Source organism: Hypoxylon trugodes (assembly GCF_022578975.1).
Source record: "Hypoxylon trugodes strain CBS 135444 unplaced genomic scaffold F4822scaffold_9, whole genome shotgun sequence".
NCBI classification, from domain to species: Eukaryota; Fungi; Ascomycota; class Sordariomycetes; order Xylariales; family Hypoxylaceae; genus Hypoxylon; species Hypoxylon trugodes.
In genome coordinates this window covers 1,167,139-1,182,592 of record NW_026250024.1, presented here as the reverse complement: position 1 = coordinate 1,182,592, position 15,454 = coordinate 1,167,139, and the positions used below count along the sequence as shown (strand labels likewise).

The 15,454-nt window shown below is 47.0% G+C and overlaps 5 protein-coding genes across 5 annotated transcripts; 3 read left to right on the top strand and 2 right to left on the bottom strand.

Annotated features, from left to right (window-relative positions):
- Positions 1-8: 8 nt before the first annotated feature.
- On the top strand, positions 9-1,617 carry F4822DRAFT_416022 (acyltransferase). Its single transcript, XM_051459298.1, has 4 exons — positions 9-371; positions 427-445; positions 510-614; positions 669-1,617. The coding sequence occupies exons 1-4, from the start codon at positions 140-142 to the stop codon at positions 1,459-1,461; spliced, it is 1,149 nt and encodes a 382-aa protein (XP_051310479.1). The 5' UTR covers positions 9-139; the 3' UTR covers positions 1,462-1,617.
- F4822DRAFT_416019 (protein tyrosine kinase) lies at positions 1,618-3,517 on the bottom strand. The gene is made up of 2 exons (XM_051459297.1): positions 2,957-3,517; positions 1,618-2,881 (listed from the first exon to the last, which is right to left on the bottom strand). Exons 1-2 carry the CDS (start codon positions 3,023-3,025, stop codon positions 1,967-1,969), a joined length of 984 nt encoding a protein of 327 aa, XP_051310478.1. The 5' UTR covers positions 3,026-3,517; the 3' UTR covers positions 1,618-1,966.
- A 322-nt stretch (positions 3,518-3,839) lies between these two features.
- Positions 3,840-6,652, top strand: F4822DRAFT_416017 (Septin-domain-containing protein). The gene is made up of 4 exons (XM_051459296.1): positions 3,840-4,846; positions 4,900-5,201; positions 5,255-5,405; positions 5,460-6,652. The coding sequence occupies exons 1-4, from the start codon at positions 4,207-4,209 to the stop codon at positions 6,425-6,427; spliced, it is 2,061 nt and encodes a 686-aa protein (XP_051310477.1). The 5' UTR covers positions 3,840-4,206; the 3' UTR covers positions 6,428-6,652.
- Positions 6,653-6,820: 168 nt separating this feature from the next.
- F4822DRAFT_416015 (Poly(A) polymerase) lies at positions 6,821-10,261 on the top strand. The gene is made up of 7 exons (XM_051459295.1): positions 6,821-6,841; positions 6,917-7,527; positions 7,591-8,338; positions 8,395-9,028; positions 9,131-9,242; positions 9,295-9,394; positions 9,497-10,261. Exons 2-7 carry the CDS (start codon positions 7,382-7,384, stop codon positions 9,563-9,565), a joined length of 1,809 nt encoding a protein of 602 aa, XP_051310476.1. The 5' UTR covers positions 6,821-6,841; positions 6,917-7,381; the 3' UTR covers positions 9,566-10,261.
- Positions 10,262-10,494: 233 nt separating this feature from the next.
- Positions 10,495-15,088, bottom strand: F4822DRAFT_416010 (uncharacterized protein). The gene is made up of 8 exons (XM_051459294.1): positions 14,850-15,088; positions 14,498-14,558; positions 14,376-14,441; positions 14,254-14,312; positions 14,154-14,172; positions 14,015-14,080; positions 12,192-13,954; positions 10,495-12,141 (listed from the first exon to the last, which is right to left on the bottom strand). Exons 2-8 carry the CDS (start codon positions 14,498-14,500, stop codon positions 11,079-11,081), a joined length of 3,039 nt encoding a protein of 1,012 aa, XP_051310475.1. The 5' UTR covers positions 14,501-14,558; positions 14,850-15,088; the 3' UTR covers positions 10,495-11,078.
- Between the last annotated feature and the right edge of the window lie 366 nt (positions 15,089-15,454).

Sequence of the window (15,454 nt, the reverse complement as noted above, 5' to 3'; positions counted from 1 at the left end):
CTCACTATCGCACACATTGAACCGCCTAAATTTGTAACAACATGTAGTCTGGATCGCGACATTTATTCTTCATCATTTCAACATTAATGTAAGAGCCTCAATCATCTGATATGCTGTCAGATTTCACTTGCAAGAGTCAATGGCGTCCGACAAGGTCGACATGTCCAAGTCTAATTCCAACAGGCTGCCGCTTCAACAGCCAAGCCTCCCATGGCGCATGACATCTTCCCTTGTAATGGGACTGACATCAGCCCTATCGAGAGGATATCTGTATGGATTCAACTCGGTTGAAGTCGTGGGTCTGGATCGATTTTTAGATGTTTTAGATAAGAGGAAAGATGTTGAGAAACGAGAGAGAGGTCTTATTACGGGTATGGAGCTTTTACTCTGGTGAACACTAGGTATACAGACTAATATCAATGTCAGTGTCAAATCATATCAGCGTGTAGGTGACTGTAATTAAGATATTCGCGTTCATATCGAATTTTATTAATTCATTCATCATTCAGACTTGACGATCCTATAATATGGGGAGTCTTGCCACTGCGATATGCTTTCAACCCTTCTAACCATAGATGGGGCCTGGGAGCTCACGATATATGCTTCAAAAACAAGTATGCGCCAATCTCATTTTTGCGGATCAAATATCCCCTAACACAAATAGCTAGATTCCTCAGCTCTTTCTTCTATTCCGGCCAAGTATTACCAACTCATAGATTACAATACTCGCCTCACGGGGGTCTCTTCCAACCCACAATCCCACAAGCAATAAGACTTCTTTCCTCTCAGCCATTCGCCACCACCCCAACCCCAGCATCCTCTAAGGAGTCCCAAGACGAACTCCCCGACCCGTTCACATCAGGCGACCTCACATTCAGCACAAACGGAATAGACAACTATACCGCACCATCAGTCTACACCCAAAACAAACACAGCTGGATCCACATCTTCCCCGAAGCATGCGTGCACCAGCACCCCAAGCTATTCCTACGGTACTTCAAATGGGGCATCTCACGGTTAATCCTAGAAAGCGAGCCCGCGCCCGACGTCCTACCAATGTTCATCGACGGGACCCAACACGCAATGCCCGAAGACCGTTCTTTCCCTCGCTTTCTCCCGCGCTTCGGAATTAAATTCCGCGTCGCCTTTGGTGAACTCCTAGATCCCGAAGACAAATTCGGTGATTTGCGGAAACGGTGGCGAGAGTTAGTTAATAAAGAGAAGAGAGGGCTGGTTATGGGCGAGTTGACGGATGAGTTGAAGTACGGGGAAGAAGCTACGAGGCTGAGGATTGAGGTCGCGAAGAGGGTCCGTGATGAGGTGTTGAAGGTTCGTAGGAGTTTGAGGTATCCGGATGAGGAACCGCCGGGTTTTGAGCTGGCGGAGACTTGGGCGCGGGAGCCGAATAAGGATCGGTTTAGGAGTGATGTTGATGATAGTTTGGTTAATAAGAGGGATTGAGATCTGGTCTTATACTTAAGCCTGTTAACACGGTAGAGTTTATGGGCGTAACACATTCGAAGGAGTTGTTTGTTGAATAAAATAATATTTATGTGTCACCTGAATATTGCTCTATTTGCTACCGTATTGCGGTGGAAAAGATTCATATAACATCAAAGCATAGGGTATAACGAATTTTTATTATCGGTAATAGCAGAATGCCACACGATGTCCATGAATGCAGCCAAAATCTATGATTGAGCAGGCAATAAACAGACTCCCCTTAACGCCAATTCTCAGCCCATAACCATTGCCTTCATAACTACGTCGCCCCACCGCCCATAATCACCGTATGCTAACCTAACTGCTGATACCATTTTTATGCCTGCATCATAGCTACTCGGAATCGATACTACCTCGAAGTAGGCATTGATACGGTGCATAATAAGCTTGCATCTCTAGCAAGACTTGCCCTTTATGGGATAACCCTCGATTCAAAGTGCTACCAATTCTGCTCGGGATCTATCTAGTATCCGGAATCGTAAACACCTTGAGAGGGAACAGCAGGAGGCGCATAGCCCCTAGCTTGCACCTGCGCCTGCATTGTCTGCTGTTGTGACATAGCCAGATCCGCGAACCAAGGGTGCTGTAAAGCATCATGCGCGCTAATACGGTGTTCGGGACGAAGGACTAGCATTCGTTGTAGGAGGTCAATACCGAGTTGATCGATCTGCGGCAGGATCGCCCTAAGATCCTGCGTAGCATACATCTGAATATTCGGCTTGTACTCCGGGAATTGCGTAATTCCAGGCCAAGTCCTTTCCGTAGGCGTACCCATTATGCGGAAGATACGTATGATCTGATCCTCGTTCGTCGTACCGGGGAAGAGGGGTCGACCAGTATACATCTCGGCCATAATGCAGCCGGCGGACCATATATCGATGCTAGTGTTATAGGTTCTGCTACCTAGCAGAACATCGGGAGCGCGATACCACAATGTAACGACCTCATTCGAGAAGGTATTGACGGGAATGCCGAACGCGCGCGCCAATCCGAAGTCCCCAAGTTTGAGCTGTCCTTTTCCATTAATAAGTAGGTTTTGCGGCTTCAAGTCCCTGTGGAGGACCCGATTCTTATGGCAGAAGTCGATGCCCTTTAGTAATTGGTACATAAAGGATTTTATAATGTTATGTCGTAGTGCGCCTCTATCGCCGTGGGTATCCATGTACTTCTTCAAGTCTCCATCTAGGTACTCGAATACTAGCATAAGTTTGTTTTCGGTATGGATCACATCGTATAAAGCGACAATATTCTCGTGCTTCAATTCCTTCATGAGTGAAATCTCTCGGATCGCGGTCGACGGGGTTCCTTCTTCCGAGTCGAGGTGAATTTCTTTCAGGGCGACAAGTTCGCCCGTCTGGCGATTTCGTCCTTTGAAGACCTATAGTACGCGCACATATACGTCAGAATAAATGCCCAGTCGCTATATTTAATATTATGTGTAACAAAAACATACCGTAGCATAGGTACCCTCTCCCAGCTTCTCGAGCTGCTGAAAAGAGCTTGGGTGTCGCTTGGCGTCCATCTTGTCACGGGTGGGACGAGGTCGAGAAGTATATCTACTGTCAAACAGAATACCCCCGGCAGTACTGGTTTGACTGAGAAGCTCTAAAAATGTTTGTTGTCCGACAGGGTTAGACACGGGGGGAGTGTCCTCGGAAGTCGTCGTGAAGGTGGGAAAAGAGGAATATTAAATAAGCCTTGTCGTAATGCAAGGCCGTGGTTGTCGGGCTGAAGTGGGTGGGAGACGAGAGCGGGCGCTTGCGAAATTTTTATTAAGTGGTATAAAAAAAAAGTAACACCGTATCAAACACCTAGTAGAAAGAATTACGGGCTGAGATTAAGGCGCTTAGCTTCAGTATTTCTTCCGTTATGTTATTCCTTTCTGGATTAAAATGGTAGGTCGGTAAGGTGACTGTATGTATTTCTTGGATTCCTGTTGGCGGTTGAGAGAGTTGAGGGGCAAATGGGATTATGACTGGTACGTGCATACTATGTACAAAGGGAAAGGCAGGGGATGGGGGGCAAGGATGTCACTTTGAGAAGATCCCTGCCATCCGTCTATTATTGCACGTTTGTACCGTTGTATCTTACATAAAAATGAGAGATTATGTAAGTGAGTGAGGAGGGACGATCCATACAGTCTTAAATGACCAAATGACCGGCGCCACCTGCACTGAAAGGGTAAAAGCTAATTAATAATTATGGGGAACTAGCTACATTGGTGTACGCCACGGAAACTTGACCGGTTCATTGTAAGTACCGGACTTAAGCTCGTACCTTTACTCGTACTTATACCGGACAATGCATACTCCTGAGCCTATCTGATGCGGGGTGTCCTTCATTCAGCCATTCACTGGCAACTCCAACCACACGGCTAGAGCAAGAAGGGGACCCCGACTTGAGACCACTGACCATTAACCTACCTGCCTACCTACCTAGGTACACTGCTCTCCTTCACTGCTACATCACCTAATACTCCGTCTTGTCTTGTCTGTACACTACCATTTAACTACCCCTACTTTTATTAACATGCCATCATCTACCACCTTTGCTCTGTGATACCCTGGTGACGCACCTATCGAACCATCTACTATTAACTGTTCTCAAATTATATACATATTGCAATGATCTAGAGTTCGTTTTCAGACGCGTTACGATAGCTTCGATTCTATTTTTTACCTAGATGTGATCTTCTAATCTACCATGCGACCTTTTCCTGGCAACGACGCTTGGATCGGGCGTCAGCGCTCGGCCGACCACGATCCCCCTCCTCTTATGGCTTCCTCTACTAGCAGCCAAATGTCATTCTTCCTAGCGGACGAGTCCTCGATCGATTCATATCTTGATCATCCAACCCCTCATAGTCGCTTTCTCGATATCCGAAAAGCTGGTACATCTGCCGGTGCTTCCCATTCCCGCAGGGATGACAAAGATAGAGATGGTGAAATGTCAAAGCAAAATACAATGCAACAAGAGAGGGATTATGCGCCCGCATATTCCATAACATCAAGAGACTCGGTATTTACACATAGTCCGGCCTCCATGAGGTCTCAACTTCATTCATCACCTTCGCGGCCAATGACACCAATGATGTTGGGTACGTCCTGTACGGGATCGGCTATGAGTAGCCCATCCTCGAGAAGAAACTCGTTCACCGGATCGCTTTCGGAACATGCGGTGAGTTCCGATGAGGAACCACTAGAACAAGGGCCATCAAGAATGATGGATAGCGGTAGTGCTCCTCAGTTGGTAATGCCTAGTATCAAAATGCCAAGCCGGCGTCCGTTCACCGAGACAGGTAAAAGTCTAGGACGACTGAAAGTCCTGTTTGCCGGTGACTCTGGTACTAATACCCAACGAACCTGTTCACCGGCTGTAACTAACATGCTCTCTTAGGTGTTGGCAAAACTTCCATGGTCAAGGCAGTTGTCCAAATCTGCGAACATATAGTCCATGTTGACCCCATCCCATCGCAGGCTGATTCGCCCGTGCAGAAGAAGCAAGTCGCCTCATCCAGGAGGGCGTCCAACTCAACACCTATTATATCAGAAATATACGCCAGTACTAAACCCTATCCAGAGTGGTGGTCGCCCTTGAACGAACCTCATGTATCCGAAAGACGAAAAAGCTTAGGCGACAACCTTTTAGAGCGGAACGTTTGTTTTGTAGACACACCTGGTTATCGTAATGGCTCATCGGTAGGTTACCATTAAAGTTCGTTTTTGACTTAACAAGTATTAACTCCATTTAGGCTATGGAGACTATCATGCCTTGTGTCGAATACGTTGAATCTCACTTAACGAAGATATCTTCGGATTCTCTGAGCGATTCGGACATGCTGAATATGTTAGGAGGCGATGGAGGTTTTCAAGTCGATGTCGTGTTTTACCTCATCTCACAAGGTACGCTAGCCTCCCAGCTAATTATGGGAGACATTGTTGCTAACCCGCCAGAAGGGCTGAAACCAGTCGATTTAGAATACATTCGCCGTCTAGCGCCCCTGACGAATGTTATTCCCATCCTCGCTCGGGCTGACTCAATCCCACCGGAACAACTTGTCATATGTAAAGAGCAAATTGCGGGCCAGCTTCGAGCGGCAGGCATTCGGACTTTCAGCTTCGCATCGGCAACTAACGAGGAATCTAATTCCCCTGTGCCGAGTGTTCCCTATGCAGTATCCAGTGCTACTGGTTCAGACGACGACGTAATGGATGCCAGCCTTCTTATGAGTCCAGATTATGTTCAACCTTTAATGACTTCAGAACTGAGATACCTTGTGGAGAATATGTTTAGCCCGAATGGAATTTCATGGCTTCGACATATTGCGGCGAAGAAGTATCTCGAGTGGAGAGATACCACGCCATCACGACCTCGCCACTTATATAGGCCGTTGAATCTCCCTAGCTTAGCGCCGCCACCTCCCGCTCAACCACAAACAACCACAATAGCCCCATGCTCGTCAATGGCGTTAACCCGTCTTAATGAACAACATCAAGATCATGGACCATCGCAACTTCATATTGTAGACTGGGCGGCTGACCTCCAGCGCAGTTTGGCTACTGAGCGGACGCGATATGAATCACTCGCTCGTGGGGAGCGCGCAGTTTGGCTTACAGAGAAGCTAAATGAGTGTGTACAGGACGGCACACTCGTCGCCTTAAAAAAGACTAAGAGTTCAGGGTCAATGCCGACAAGGAGAAAATCCAGAGGTAGATTTTCGGCAAAGACAACACCGCATCAAGATCCACTAGGGCTACTTCAAGTAGCGGCAGACTTGAAAGCGAAAGGATGGGTTGCCCTAGAAGTTATAGGCAGTCTCGGCGTTATCGGAGGGTTAGCATTTTGGCTCTCGAGGCATCATTGGCATGTAGACCCTATTGAACTCGCAGATGAGTGGGCAAGACACTGGGGGATGGATATTTAAGATCCATGGATACGATACATATGATACCATTATTGTACGAGGCGATTTTCCGGGGGTGATAGCTCAACTCACAAGATATAGCATTAATTGGCCTCGCCAAATACACCCAGCTTTAACTCGATCTCGGTTTTGATATTTTATTGGATAGCAGCATATTGTAATACATATTTGACGTGTCATACTTGAGATTAGAACAAAGAAAAAAGACATATATTCTCTCTTTTATCTCCCAATCTTCTATTTTTATACTGGGTCGCTAATTCCATGTTTAGTGTAGCGCTTGGAGTTACCTTACCGTAAATGTAAATAGGTACATGCACCCTGATACATATAATGGAAGGCCCCACCTAACGGAATCACCTCCAGCATCCACTAACAGCGGTTACCTAGGTACGGGTATAGTACATTACGTGGGTAGGTGCTCCCCATAGACGCGCGCTATCGATACAGGTGGAATAATAAGGTTAACAACTAACCTCCCAAACTTAGATGCGTATTTTCTCCAACTCTCATTTTCCACGCTCATCATCTAAACAAACATCCTTTTTTTCTGTATTTTTCTCTAACGATACGTATCATCCGCGGTCGCCTTTCCCACCTCCATCCCTTTAATTTTCTTTCTTTTTATTCTTCGTGGGAGGCCGCGCATATTTCGAGTCTAGGCAACCTTCGCGACAACTGTTTAATCTGTTCGGTACAATCGGCGACCCCTCGAAACCAGTTCCGACGAACACCCATCATCCATGACATCGTCACTGTTGATTGCAATGGTTATCGATGCTGCTTATTAGGGGCACAAGCAATTTACAATCTCATCACTTTCTGCCTCTGTGCAGTAGTTTTGTAAACTGCAATTGCATATACCAACTACTAGAGATAGTTCATTTCGGACATCGTCCTTAGCATCCAACTTTTTTTGCCTTTGGAAGTATTTTCTAATTCGACGAACTCGCCATGGCCAATTCCGAACAGACCTGGGGTATTACTCCCCCGATCGCAACAACACTTCCCACTGCTGCTGAGACGCAGTCTACGCATCTACTTCTAGAAGAATTAAGACGCCAAAACACGTTTGAATCTGCCGCCGAAACCAAGAAGAGGTAAGCCAATCAACCTCATTGATTAGTATCATCCCATCCCTAACTAATAAATTACCCCAACAGAGAGAGAGTTCTTGCCGATCTTCAACGTATCGCAGACGAGTTTGTGCGACGAGTGGCGAAAGAAAAGGAACCACAAAATGAAGTCCTCATCCGAGATGCTCGCGGCGAAGTATTCACGTACGGAAGTTATTGTCTAGGCGTTTACGGTCCCGGTTCCGATATCGATACCCTTGTAACCGCTCCTCGATACGTAACCCGCGATGATTACTTCAAACATTTCCCTTCTTTACTACAAGAGATGGCTCCTAAGGGTGCAGTGACTGATCTCACTGCTGTTGAGGACGCATTTGTACCTATCATCAAATTCGAGTACTGGGGAATCAGTATCGATTTAATCTTCTCGAGAATAGCCACGTTAAAGCAATTCCCACCCCATGGTCAGCTAAACCTGACCAACAACGAATATCTTCGCGGTTTAGACGATCGTGAACTTCGTTCGTTGAATGGAACTCGTGTCACGAAAGAGATCCTCAACCTCGTCCCCGAGCAGAGCACTTTTCGTCTTGCTCTTCGAGCTATTAAACTATGGGCGCAACGTCGCGCCATTTACGCCAACATCATCGGCTTCCCGGGTGGTGTAGTATGGGCTATGCTTGTAGCGCGTGTCTGCCAACTTTATCCGAGGGCCGCAAGTGCTACTATTGTCACAAAATTCTTCCAGATAATAAAGCAATGGCGCTGGCCCACACCCGTGCAATTGAAGCATATGGATGAAGGACCACTAAACGTGCGCGTCTGGAATCCTAAGGTCAGTGCTTTTCGGGGTCATCGAATTGGAGGATTCACTTAGCTAATATATTGCAGATTTACAAGAGTGACAGCTACCATCTCATGCCTGTCATCACACCGGCATATCCCCAGATGTGCGCAACTTTCAACATTACGCATTCAACAATGGCTATCATCCAGCGCGAGCTTGAACGTGGCCTCGATCTCACCATCAAAATACAAGATGGAAAACTTCAATGGAAAGATCTGTTCGGTAAACACACCTTCTTTACCGCCGACCATAAGTATTATCTGGCTGTCATCGCGACTAGTACTACGAAGGAAGCGCACAAGATATGGTCTGGCTTTGTGGAATCGAAGGTCCGTGTTTTAGTCGGCGAACTCGAACGACACGCTTCAATCGCCATCGCACGTCCGTTCAACAAGGGTTACGAAAGGCTGCATAGGGTCAAGAACGACGAGGAGACCGAAGCGGTACAGAACGGAAGCCTAGCTTATAGAGTCCAAGATGACGAAGAAGATGACACCGAGGCGAAGGAAGAGAATGGTGTCGATGTGAAAGCTGAGGTCGGCACCACAGCCCCGAACTCTGCTGTCAAGTCTGATCTTGAGGACTCGGGGATGAAGATGGAAGATATCCCCGAAGCGACTTCACTCGGAACGAAGATATACACTACAACACACTACGTGGGCCTCGAGCTCGCTGAGGGTAAGTGCATTACCCAATCTCATTTTATAGGTTTAATTGATTCAGCCTGTCAAACCAGCGAGCACTTTATTGTGATTCCTAACCTAAACTCGATGACATTAGGCGCAAAAACACTGGATTTATCCGTTCAAGTCAACGCATTCAAGGCCATATGTGGTCAATGGGAGAAGTACGACGCAAACTTGAACTACTTGAGCGTTCAACATGTGAAGAAGTAAGTGTCCGGTATATATCTAGCATTGGGATGATTGGCTTAACATTTGCAGTACGAATCTTCCCGATGATGTTTTCGAGCCAGGCGAAGTGAAGCCGCGTCCTATTAAGAAAGCGCCAATCGGTCCAAGGAAGCGCAACGCTTCGTCCGAAGTATGTATAGATAAATGGTGGACGGCTAATATCGAGACTACCGCCAAAATATTCTAGGAAATCCCCTTCCACACTTTGAAGGCTTGCTAATTCACACTTTAGGTACATGCACCGCCGGCGAAGCGACCCCAACCCGCAACGTTGAAGACACCAGCCGCTGCTGCGGGTTGAATGAGAAGCTATATTGCCACTACAACCTCTGGCAACGTCAAATTCCACTTCGTTCTACGTCGAGCTTATGCTGAAATTGCCCGGATGTCGACTGACATTTGACAGTTGACACCAATTTGTATTCATACTAACTACACAGCGCCCGACAGTGGCCTTTTTCGCAATATTGTGAGTGCACTCGACTTTACGCGCTACGGATTTCCGTCTAGGTCTTAGAGTGGTATTTCCCGGCGCACCGTGCAAACAACCAAAACAATAACAGGAGCAATATTAGATGCTCACGAAAGCTAAACCAGTAGCCGGCGACTTTGATTCGCAAGATACCACCACACAACGCTCATTCTACGTCTTTTTCTTACACGAAATACAGATTACAGACCTTTGCCAGCCGAAAACCTTCAATCACGGAGCATCATGGGCGTGTGCGACGGAGAGGAAGATGATAGATGGGTCCCTCCCCAAATTCATCAAACCATGATGCATAATTCCCGCCTCTTTTTCTTTATGTTTCCTTAGCTTTATCTAAGTAGAGAGATGAGCTTATTCACACATGACAGCTGATCTGACACACAGGGCATTCAGGGCATCATAGTGGAGAGAGAAAAGGAAGACGGACGATAGCCCGTGGTGTATTTAGAGGCGTTTGCAGATAAATAAAACTTGGTTTAGAGGCATAAGTGCCTCGAAACAATCAAATCTTTGGGTGTTTACTTGATGATAATGTGAATGTAGCCTCATTGGACTCTAGGATGGACTTACTTGGCCTTGGTTTTAGGGATTTTGAGGGTTAGACAAACCCATCAATTATGATTCAAGTATTAATTTTTATTACGGAGTTTTATCGCGGAGTTTCTAATTTACCAAGTACCTAGGTATAGAGAATCTTACCGCCTTAACTTTCAAACCACATATTCTACTCTGGCAGCGCAACTGGGCGCATCCATGGATCTTTGTCGCATTTCAATACGATACCCACGATCGTTCATATCGTGTCAATATGCAGCAACGTCTAAAGATGGTGCATTTCGTAACGAAGAGCGATAATATCAAGTCACCACAAGAAAACAAGTCAAGATTATAGAATTCATTGTTATGTATTGCGTTCCGAGTCATCGGCCCCTCTCTTATGGCCTTATGTACAGAACAAGACGCTCGATTTCGCGCCTTCCCACCATATCGGTTCTCAACGCAACTGCAAGCAAAAACAAACCCACTCCTCCCTATGCGAAAAGTCCATCGACTGACTTGATTCATGGCTCATCCTAAGAAAAAAACTCCCTCCTCGCCTAGAACACCTTTGGGTGTAATCAATCAATCAGGAACGCCTCGCCTGCCACGGCTTTTTTTCTCTACTCAAATGACCCCTTCTAAAACTTATAGAATAGAAATTCGTTGAATTGTTGCGTTCGTAACTCTTTATGCGTATTGCCTATGTACCGGGCGCCTAGACCGTTTATTGTATTATGCGATGTTGTCATGATTTATTTAGTCGTAGAATATAGTCAAAAACAAATTAGTTTTTGGCCTTTCGTGCGGCCTTACGGCCCTTCGTCTTCGGCGGGGGAGGTAGCTCGCTATGAAGGTGCCCAAATTCATCGATCGCAACGTTATTGGACCAATTGAGGCAGCGGAAGTGTGTAGGCTCTGGAGTAGCCTGGGCCTTTGTACGGGTCGTCATTCGCTTGGGTTCATCTTTGCCATTCTCCTTTGCTTCATCTCCATCCTCATCTTCACCCGTCAAACCAAGGTATTTATTTCGATTTTCCATATGCGTAACGATCTTTTCCTTGTATATCAAGATCTCCTTTCGCAGTTTGGATTCATTAAAACCCCGAGGATCCAGCCAGCTCAGCAATGAATCCACCTCGCCAGGCTCCGAGTAATAACCCCATTGGTGCGCGTTGAATACGCTGGTACGACCCTCTTCCATCTTCTTGCGTTGGGGTACTGTCATCTTAAATTTGGCCTTGTACTCATCCTGGTACTCCGCAGGCATGTCGATATATCCTTCGCGTTCCATGTCCAAGGGACCTTGAACCCAAATACAACCATTGGCGTATCCAGAATCAGCTGTCGAGCTAGTGGGAAGCCCACCATACGGCATACCATTTCGCTCAAACCAGTAGTACCGATTCCAGAATCGATCTTTACCGAGAATTCGCGTTCGGGCACAATCCGCCTCTCGGAGATCATTGTCGAGGATAGCAATTTCATCCTCGCAGTTCTTAATGGCATCCTGTTTCTTTTGGATATCCTTGAGCAACTTCACAAATTGTTTAGACTGCTTTGGCACCTTTGCAGCCAACTCTGCCTCCTTCTTTCGTTCTTGTTCCTCGCGTTTGCGTTGGCGTTCTGCTGCGCGATTACCACCTCGTCGAGTGTTGCGACGAACATTATCCTCCGCGTCACTATCACCAACCTCTTCACTGGGTTCTTCAGCCGAGTCGTCCACATCGGTCATCTTGACATCACCATTGGTTTTGACGGCCTCGGGTTCCTCGGCGGGCGGGGAAGGCGGCATGTTCTCTGGGAGTAGAATCTTGCGTTGATCATTAAGGCCTTTCAGATCCTCGATACTGTAAAGAGTTAGCACACCAAAACATAATTAGAAATCGGAGTAACATACGCTTGCTTTCGTTGCCTTTGCCACTCGATCTTCTCCTTTCTGTAACCCGTCATAGTATCGGCGCATTCTTCCATATATGCGCGGAATGCCTTAGTGTCTACGGTTAAGAGGCATAAGATCTGAAGAGCGGAGACACGAAGATTTAGGTCGAGCTGGCTATACTGTTCGCGGACTGTCTCCTGGGACGGCTCAACATCGGGAGGCACAAGGTGTGCCAGTAGTTCTTCGCAAGACTCGGTTGCTTGCGGCTTTTTGGATAATTGGTGTAGAAGTCCAACCAGGATCATCTCCCAACCACCGTCCTGGAAATGACGGTTCTTTAGTTGCTCGATCCAGTTGAAGTCAGCCAAGACTTCAGCAGCGCGGTGCTTAATCTTCACTTCAGGGCTCTTTTCCTTTTCAGCGGCGGCGGCTTCGGCAGCAAGTCTCTCTGCCTCGAGTTTCGCCAAGCTACTTCTAGTAGCACGTCCTGTCGGCTTTGGTTCGGGCTCTGGTTCAGGACTTGGGACTGAGCTTTCGTCGTCTTCGTCCTCATCTTCATCTTCGTCAAGCTCTGGTAAATCGACTAGTAACTTCCCGCCGTCGGCTTCAGTGCTTACTATCTGTTTCAAAAGTGCGCAGTGAATCTCGGTAAATAGTTGGCAAGGAATATCTTCGCTTGTAATTTCCATCGCTTCAACGAAGTCGTCAAAGGTGAAAGAGTCAAGCTTATAAACCTCGCAATATATGTTAAGCGTATCCCACGTCTCTAACAATGGTCCAATAGACTTCATCAGAATCTTGTCGTTTTGCGCGCTACTGTCGATAACACCCTCTGGCGGGTCATTGCACATGAATTTCAGTGCCGGGCGGACACAGTCGTCACGCGGTTCTAGTTGTAGATCCTCGATAGGATACTTAGGAGGCGGAGGAGGAGGCGGGGGTTCCGGTCGCGACTGAGGTTGAGGCTGCGTGGCCAGAGGAGGAGGGGGCATGCTGTTCCTAAAAGGCATGGGGAATTGAAAAGGTTGGTTCCCTGGTACTTGTGGCAGCGGTCCTTGATGCTGAGCAAGATACATATCGGCATCATTGGGCATATGCGCCATGTGGTCCTGGTGATGCGGCGACTGATTATGGTGAGTCTTTGCTACCTTGTGGCTCTTTGGCGCAGGCTTGAGTTCTGGTAGTCGGGCTGGGCCAAAGTTCGGAAATGCGGGACCCATGCCATTCATCTCGTGATTGCCATTGGTAGTTGGTTGTGACGCCTTCTTTTGCGCCTGATGCTGCTTTCGTTCAGCGACTCTAGTCTCGTGGCGTAGGTGAGGCGGTATTCGCGTGTCGATATGGTATTGCGCGGCAACAGTGTGCTTGACGAGCCAAGGGGCACCATTCCATGATTCACGAGTTACGGTGTTCTTGATAAAGGAACGCAACACCGACTTGGTAAAGATCTTCCTATCACGGCAGATGTTGTTGCCGTGCATCAACACTTCCCGCCGATTGTCGAGGCTAATCATATAGCGCGAGTATGGCTGTGTGAGCGTTCCGTCTGGCAACACCTTGCTTCCTAAACGTGCTTTGTCTCTTACTATTCCAGCCGCACGTTCCCCATTATCTAGTAGGACTACCACCGCTTCTCCTGGGTAATAATCGGCCTTAAACTCATCGAAAATCATATCGACTAAAGTATCGATTCGGGATATCGTTTGAAATTGGACGCGGCGTAGGACTGGGGCTTTGAGGGCTTCGGGGAACGCTTGATCGACCTCTTGAGCACCATCATGCTGTATCATTAGTTAGGAGGGCTGCGACATATGCGGCAACAGTGTCTGCGAAGAACCTACCTCGCTCTTCAAAGCATCAAAGAAGGATAAGCCGGAATGACCTGTGATCTGACATATGAATCGGGGCTGAATATGTGTTAGTCTAGTTACCAGCTAAGGGTTATAAGACGTTAGTCAATTATGGATAAATAGCACCAACCTGACTGTAGAAGTCCATCCTAAAGACATATTAGCATATAATATAACGACATAGCAGTTTGAGTATGAGTATGAGTATGAGTGACTAGGTATGCACTTACCGATTCAAATATTCTTCGTAGTTCACGAATACCTCCCCGGTCTGGGGGATATACCACACCTATCATAATTATTAGTGGGGGAGGTGCAGGAGTGTATGACAGAATGGATGTATGCTACCTACCTCAACATTTTCATCCTCAAGCGGCGGGGGCAGTAAAAACTGCACCGGCTTGCGTTTAAAGAGCACCTGTCAAGCTTAGCCGATGTTTCCTTATTATATTATTTCCTAATTATATAACTTACCATTGTGCCTTACTGGCTATGAGATAGCCAAAAGGTTTATTGACTAGCCGCACAATGAACCCTGCAAGGCTGAAAGTCAGCCTTCCTTAATCCTGGCAGCACGTGGAAGTGAAATTTTAAGAAGTGAAGGAATTAAGTAGGATGATATATAAATCTTGGTGACTTGCAGCTTGCTTGCTAACTAGATGTGTGTTGTTGTGGAATTGGGGGAAAATGGGTAGAACTCCTGGCGCGGTAAAGCGTAGGTCAAAAGTCAAGGGTAGGGTAGAATAAGGTAGGGTGAGGTAAGGTGGATGGGATGGGTGGTGGGTAGGTATTATGTAGGTAGTAAAGGTAGGGCAGTTTTACTTACATGTGAAGGTAGAGGAAATCGGAAATATTATATGGACGCGGTTGAAATTATATGAGACGCGTCAAGACAATAGCGCATATTCCAGCTCTTTTAGCTGGTGGTGGTGGTGGATAGTAGATGAAAGAAACTGGAGTGCGGACGCGACGAGAGAGAAAGTTGTTGTTGTAAAAAGTTTTGTAGAAGGGGAGGAGGAGAAGAAGAAGGAGGACGACCAAAAAAAAATAATAAGGCGAAAGAAGTGCCCCGGGTGCTAGGTGCAAGGAGGAGGAAGGGGAATGGTACCTGAGGTACCTTATGTACGGCGGGCGGGAGAAGAACCAGACCCCGGGATGACGGTGGTTAAGCCACTTAACTAAGTAAACTTTGTTGTGTGATTGGCCTGATTGGTCCAAAACCCACCTCCGCGAGTGGGTCTTTCTCGCTTATTTGGGATGGGCCTCAAAAGTCGTGTCCACCTGGAATAACCACTCCTACCTACCCCATCGTCACTCGACTCCCTCCGCGATCTCATAGCAACCGCCTATTACCACATTCTTATACTCGTTCGGATCGCCAAACTCTTCCGGTTCGAATGAGTACTTAACTTCCCACTTTTCATCTGATAT

Coding starts and splice junctions, on each gene's coding strand:
- F4822DRAFT_416022 (XM_051459298.1), top strand. CDS start 140: ATGGCGTCCGACAAGGTCGACATGTCCAAGTCTAATTCCAACAGGCTG. Junction 615..668: donor GATATATGCTTCAAAAACAA/GTATGCGCCAAT, acceptor ACAAATAGCTAG/ATTCCTCAGCTCTTTCTTCT.
- F4822DRAFT_416019 (XM_051459297.1), bottom strand. CDS start 3,025: ATGGACGCCAAGCGACACCCAAGCTCTTTTCAGCAGCTCGAGAAGCTG. Junction 2,882..2,956: donor GAGAGGGTACCTATGCTACG/GTATGTTTTTGT, acceptor CGCGTACTATAG/GTCTTCAAAGGACGAAATCG.
- F4822DRAFT_416017 (XM_051459296.1), top strand. CDS start 4,207: ATGCGACCTTTTCCTGGCAACGACGCTTGGATCGGGCGTCAGCGCTCG. Junction 5,202..5,254: donor GTTATCGTAATGGCTCATCG/GTAGGTTACCAT, acceptor AACTCCATTTAG/GCTATGGAGACTATCATGCC. Junction 5,406..5,459: donor GTTTTACCTCATCTCACAAG/GTACGCTAGCCT, acceptor ACCCGCCAGAAG/GGCTGAAACCAGTCGATTTA.
- F4822DRAFT_416015 (XM_051459295.1), top strand. CDS start 7,382: ATGGCCAATTCCGAACAGACCTGGGGTATTACTCCCCCGATCGCAACA. Junction 7,528..7,590: donor GCCGCCGAAACCAAGAAGAG/GTAAGCCAATCA, acceptor TTACCCCAACAG/AGAGAGAGTTCTTGCCGATC. Junction 9,395..9,496: donor AGCGCAACGCTTCGTCCGAA/GTATGTATAGAT, acceptor TTCACACTTTAG/GTACATGCACCGCCGGCGAA.
- F4822DRAFT_416010 (XM_051459294.1), bottom strand. Junction 13,955..14,014: donor TTGATGCTTTGAAGAGCGAG/GTAGGTTCTTCG, acceptor CTAATGATACAG/CATGATGGTGCTCAAGAGGT. Junction 12,142..12,191: donor CAAAGGCAACGAAAGCAAGC/GTATGTTACTCC, acceptor AACTCTTTACAG/TATCGAGGATCTGAAAGGCC.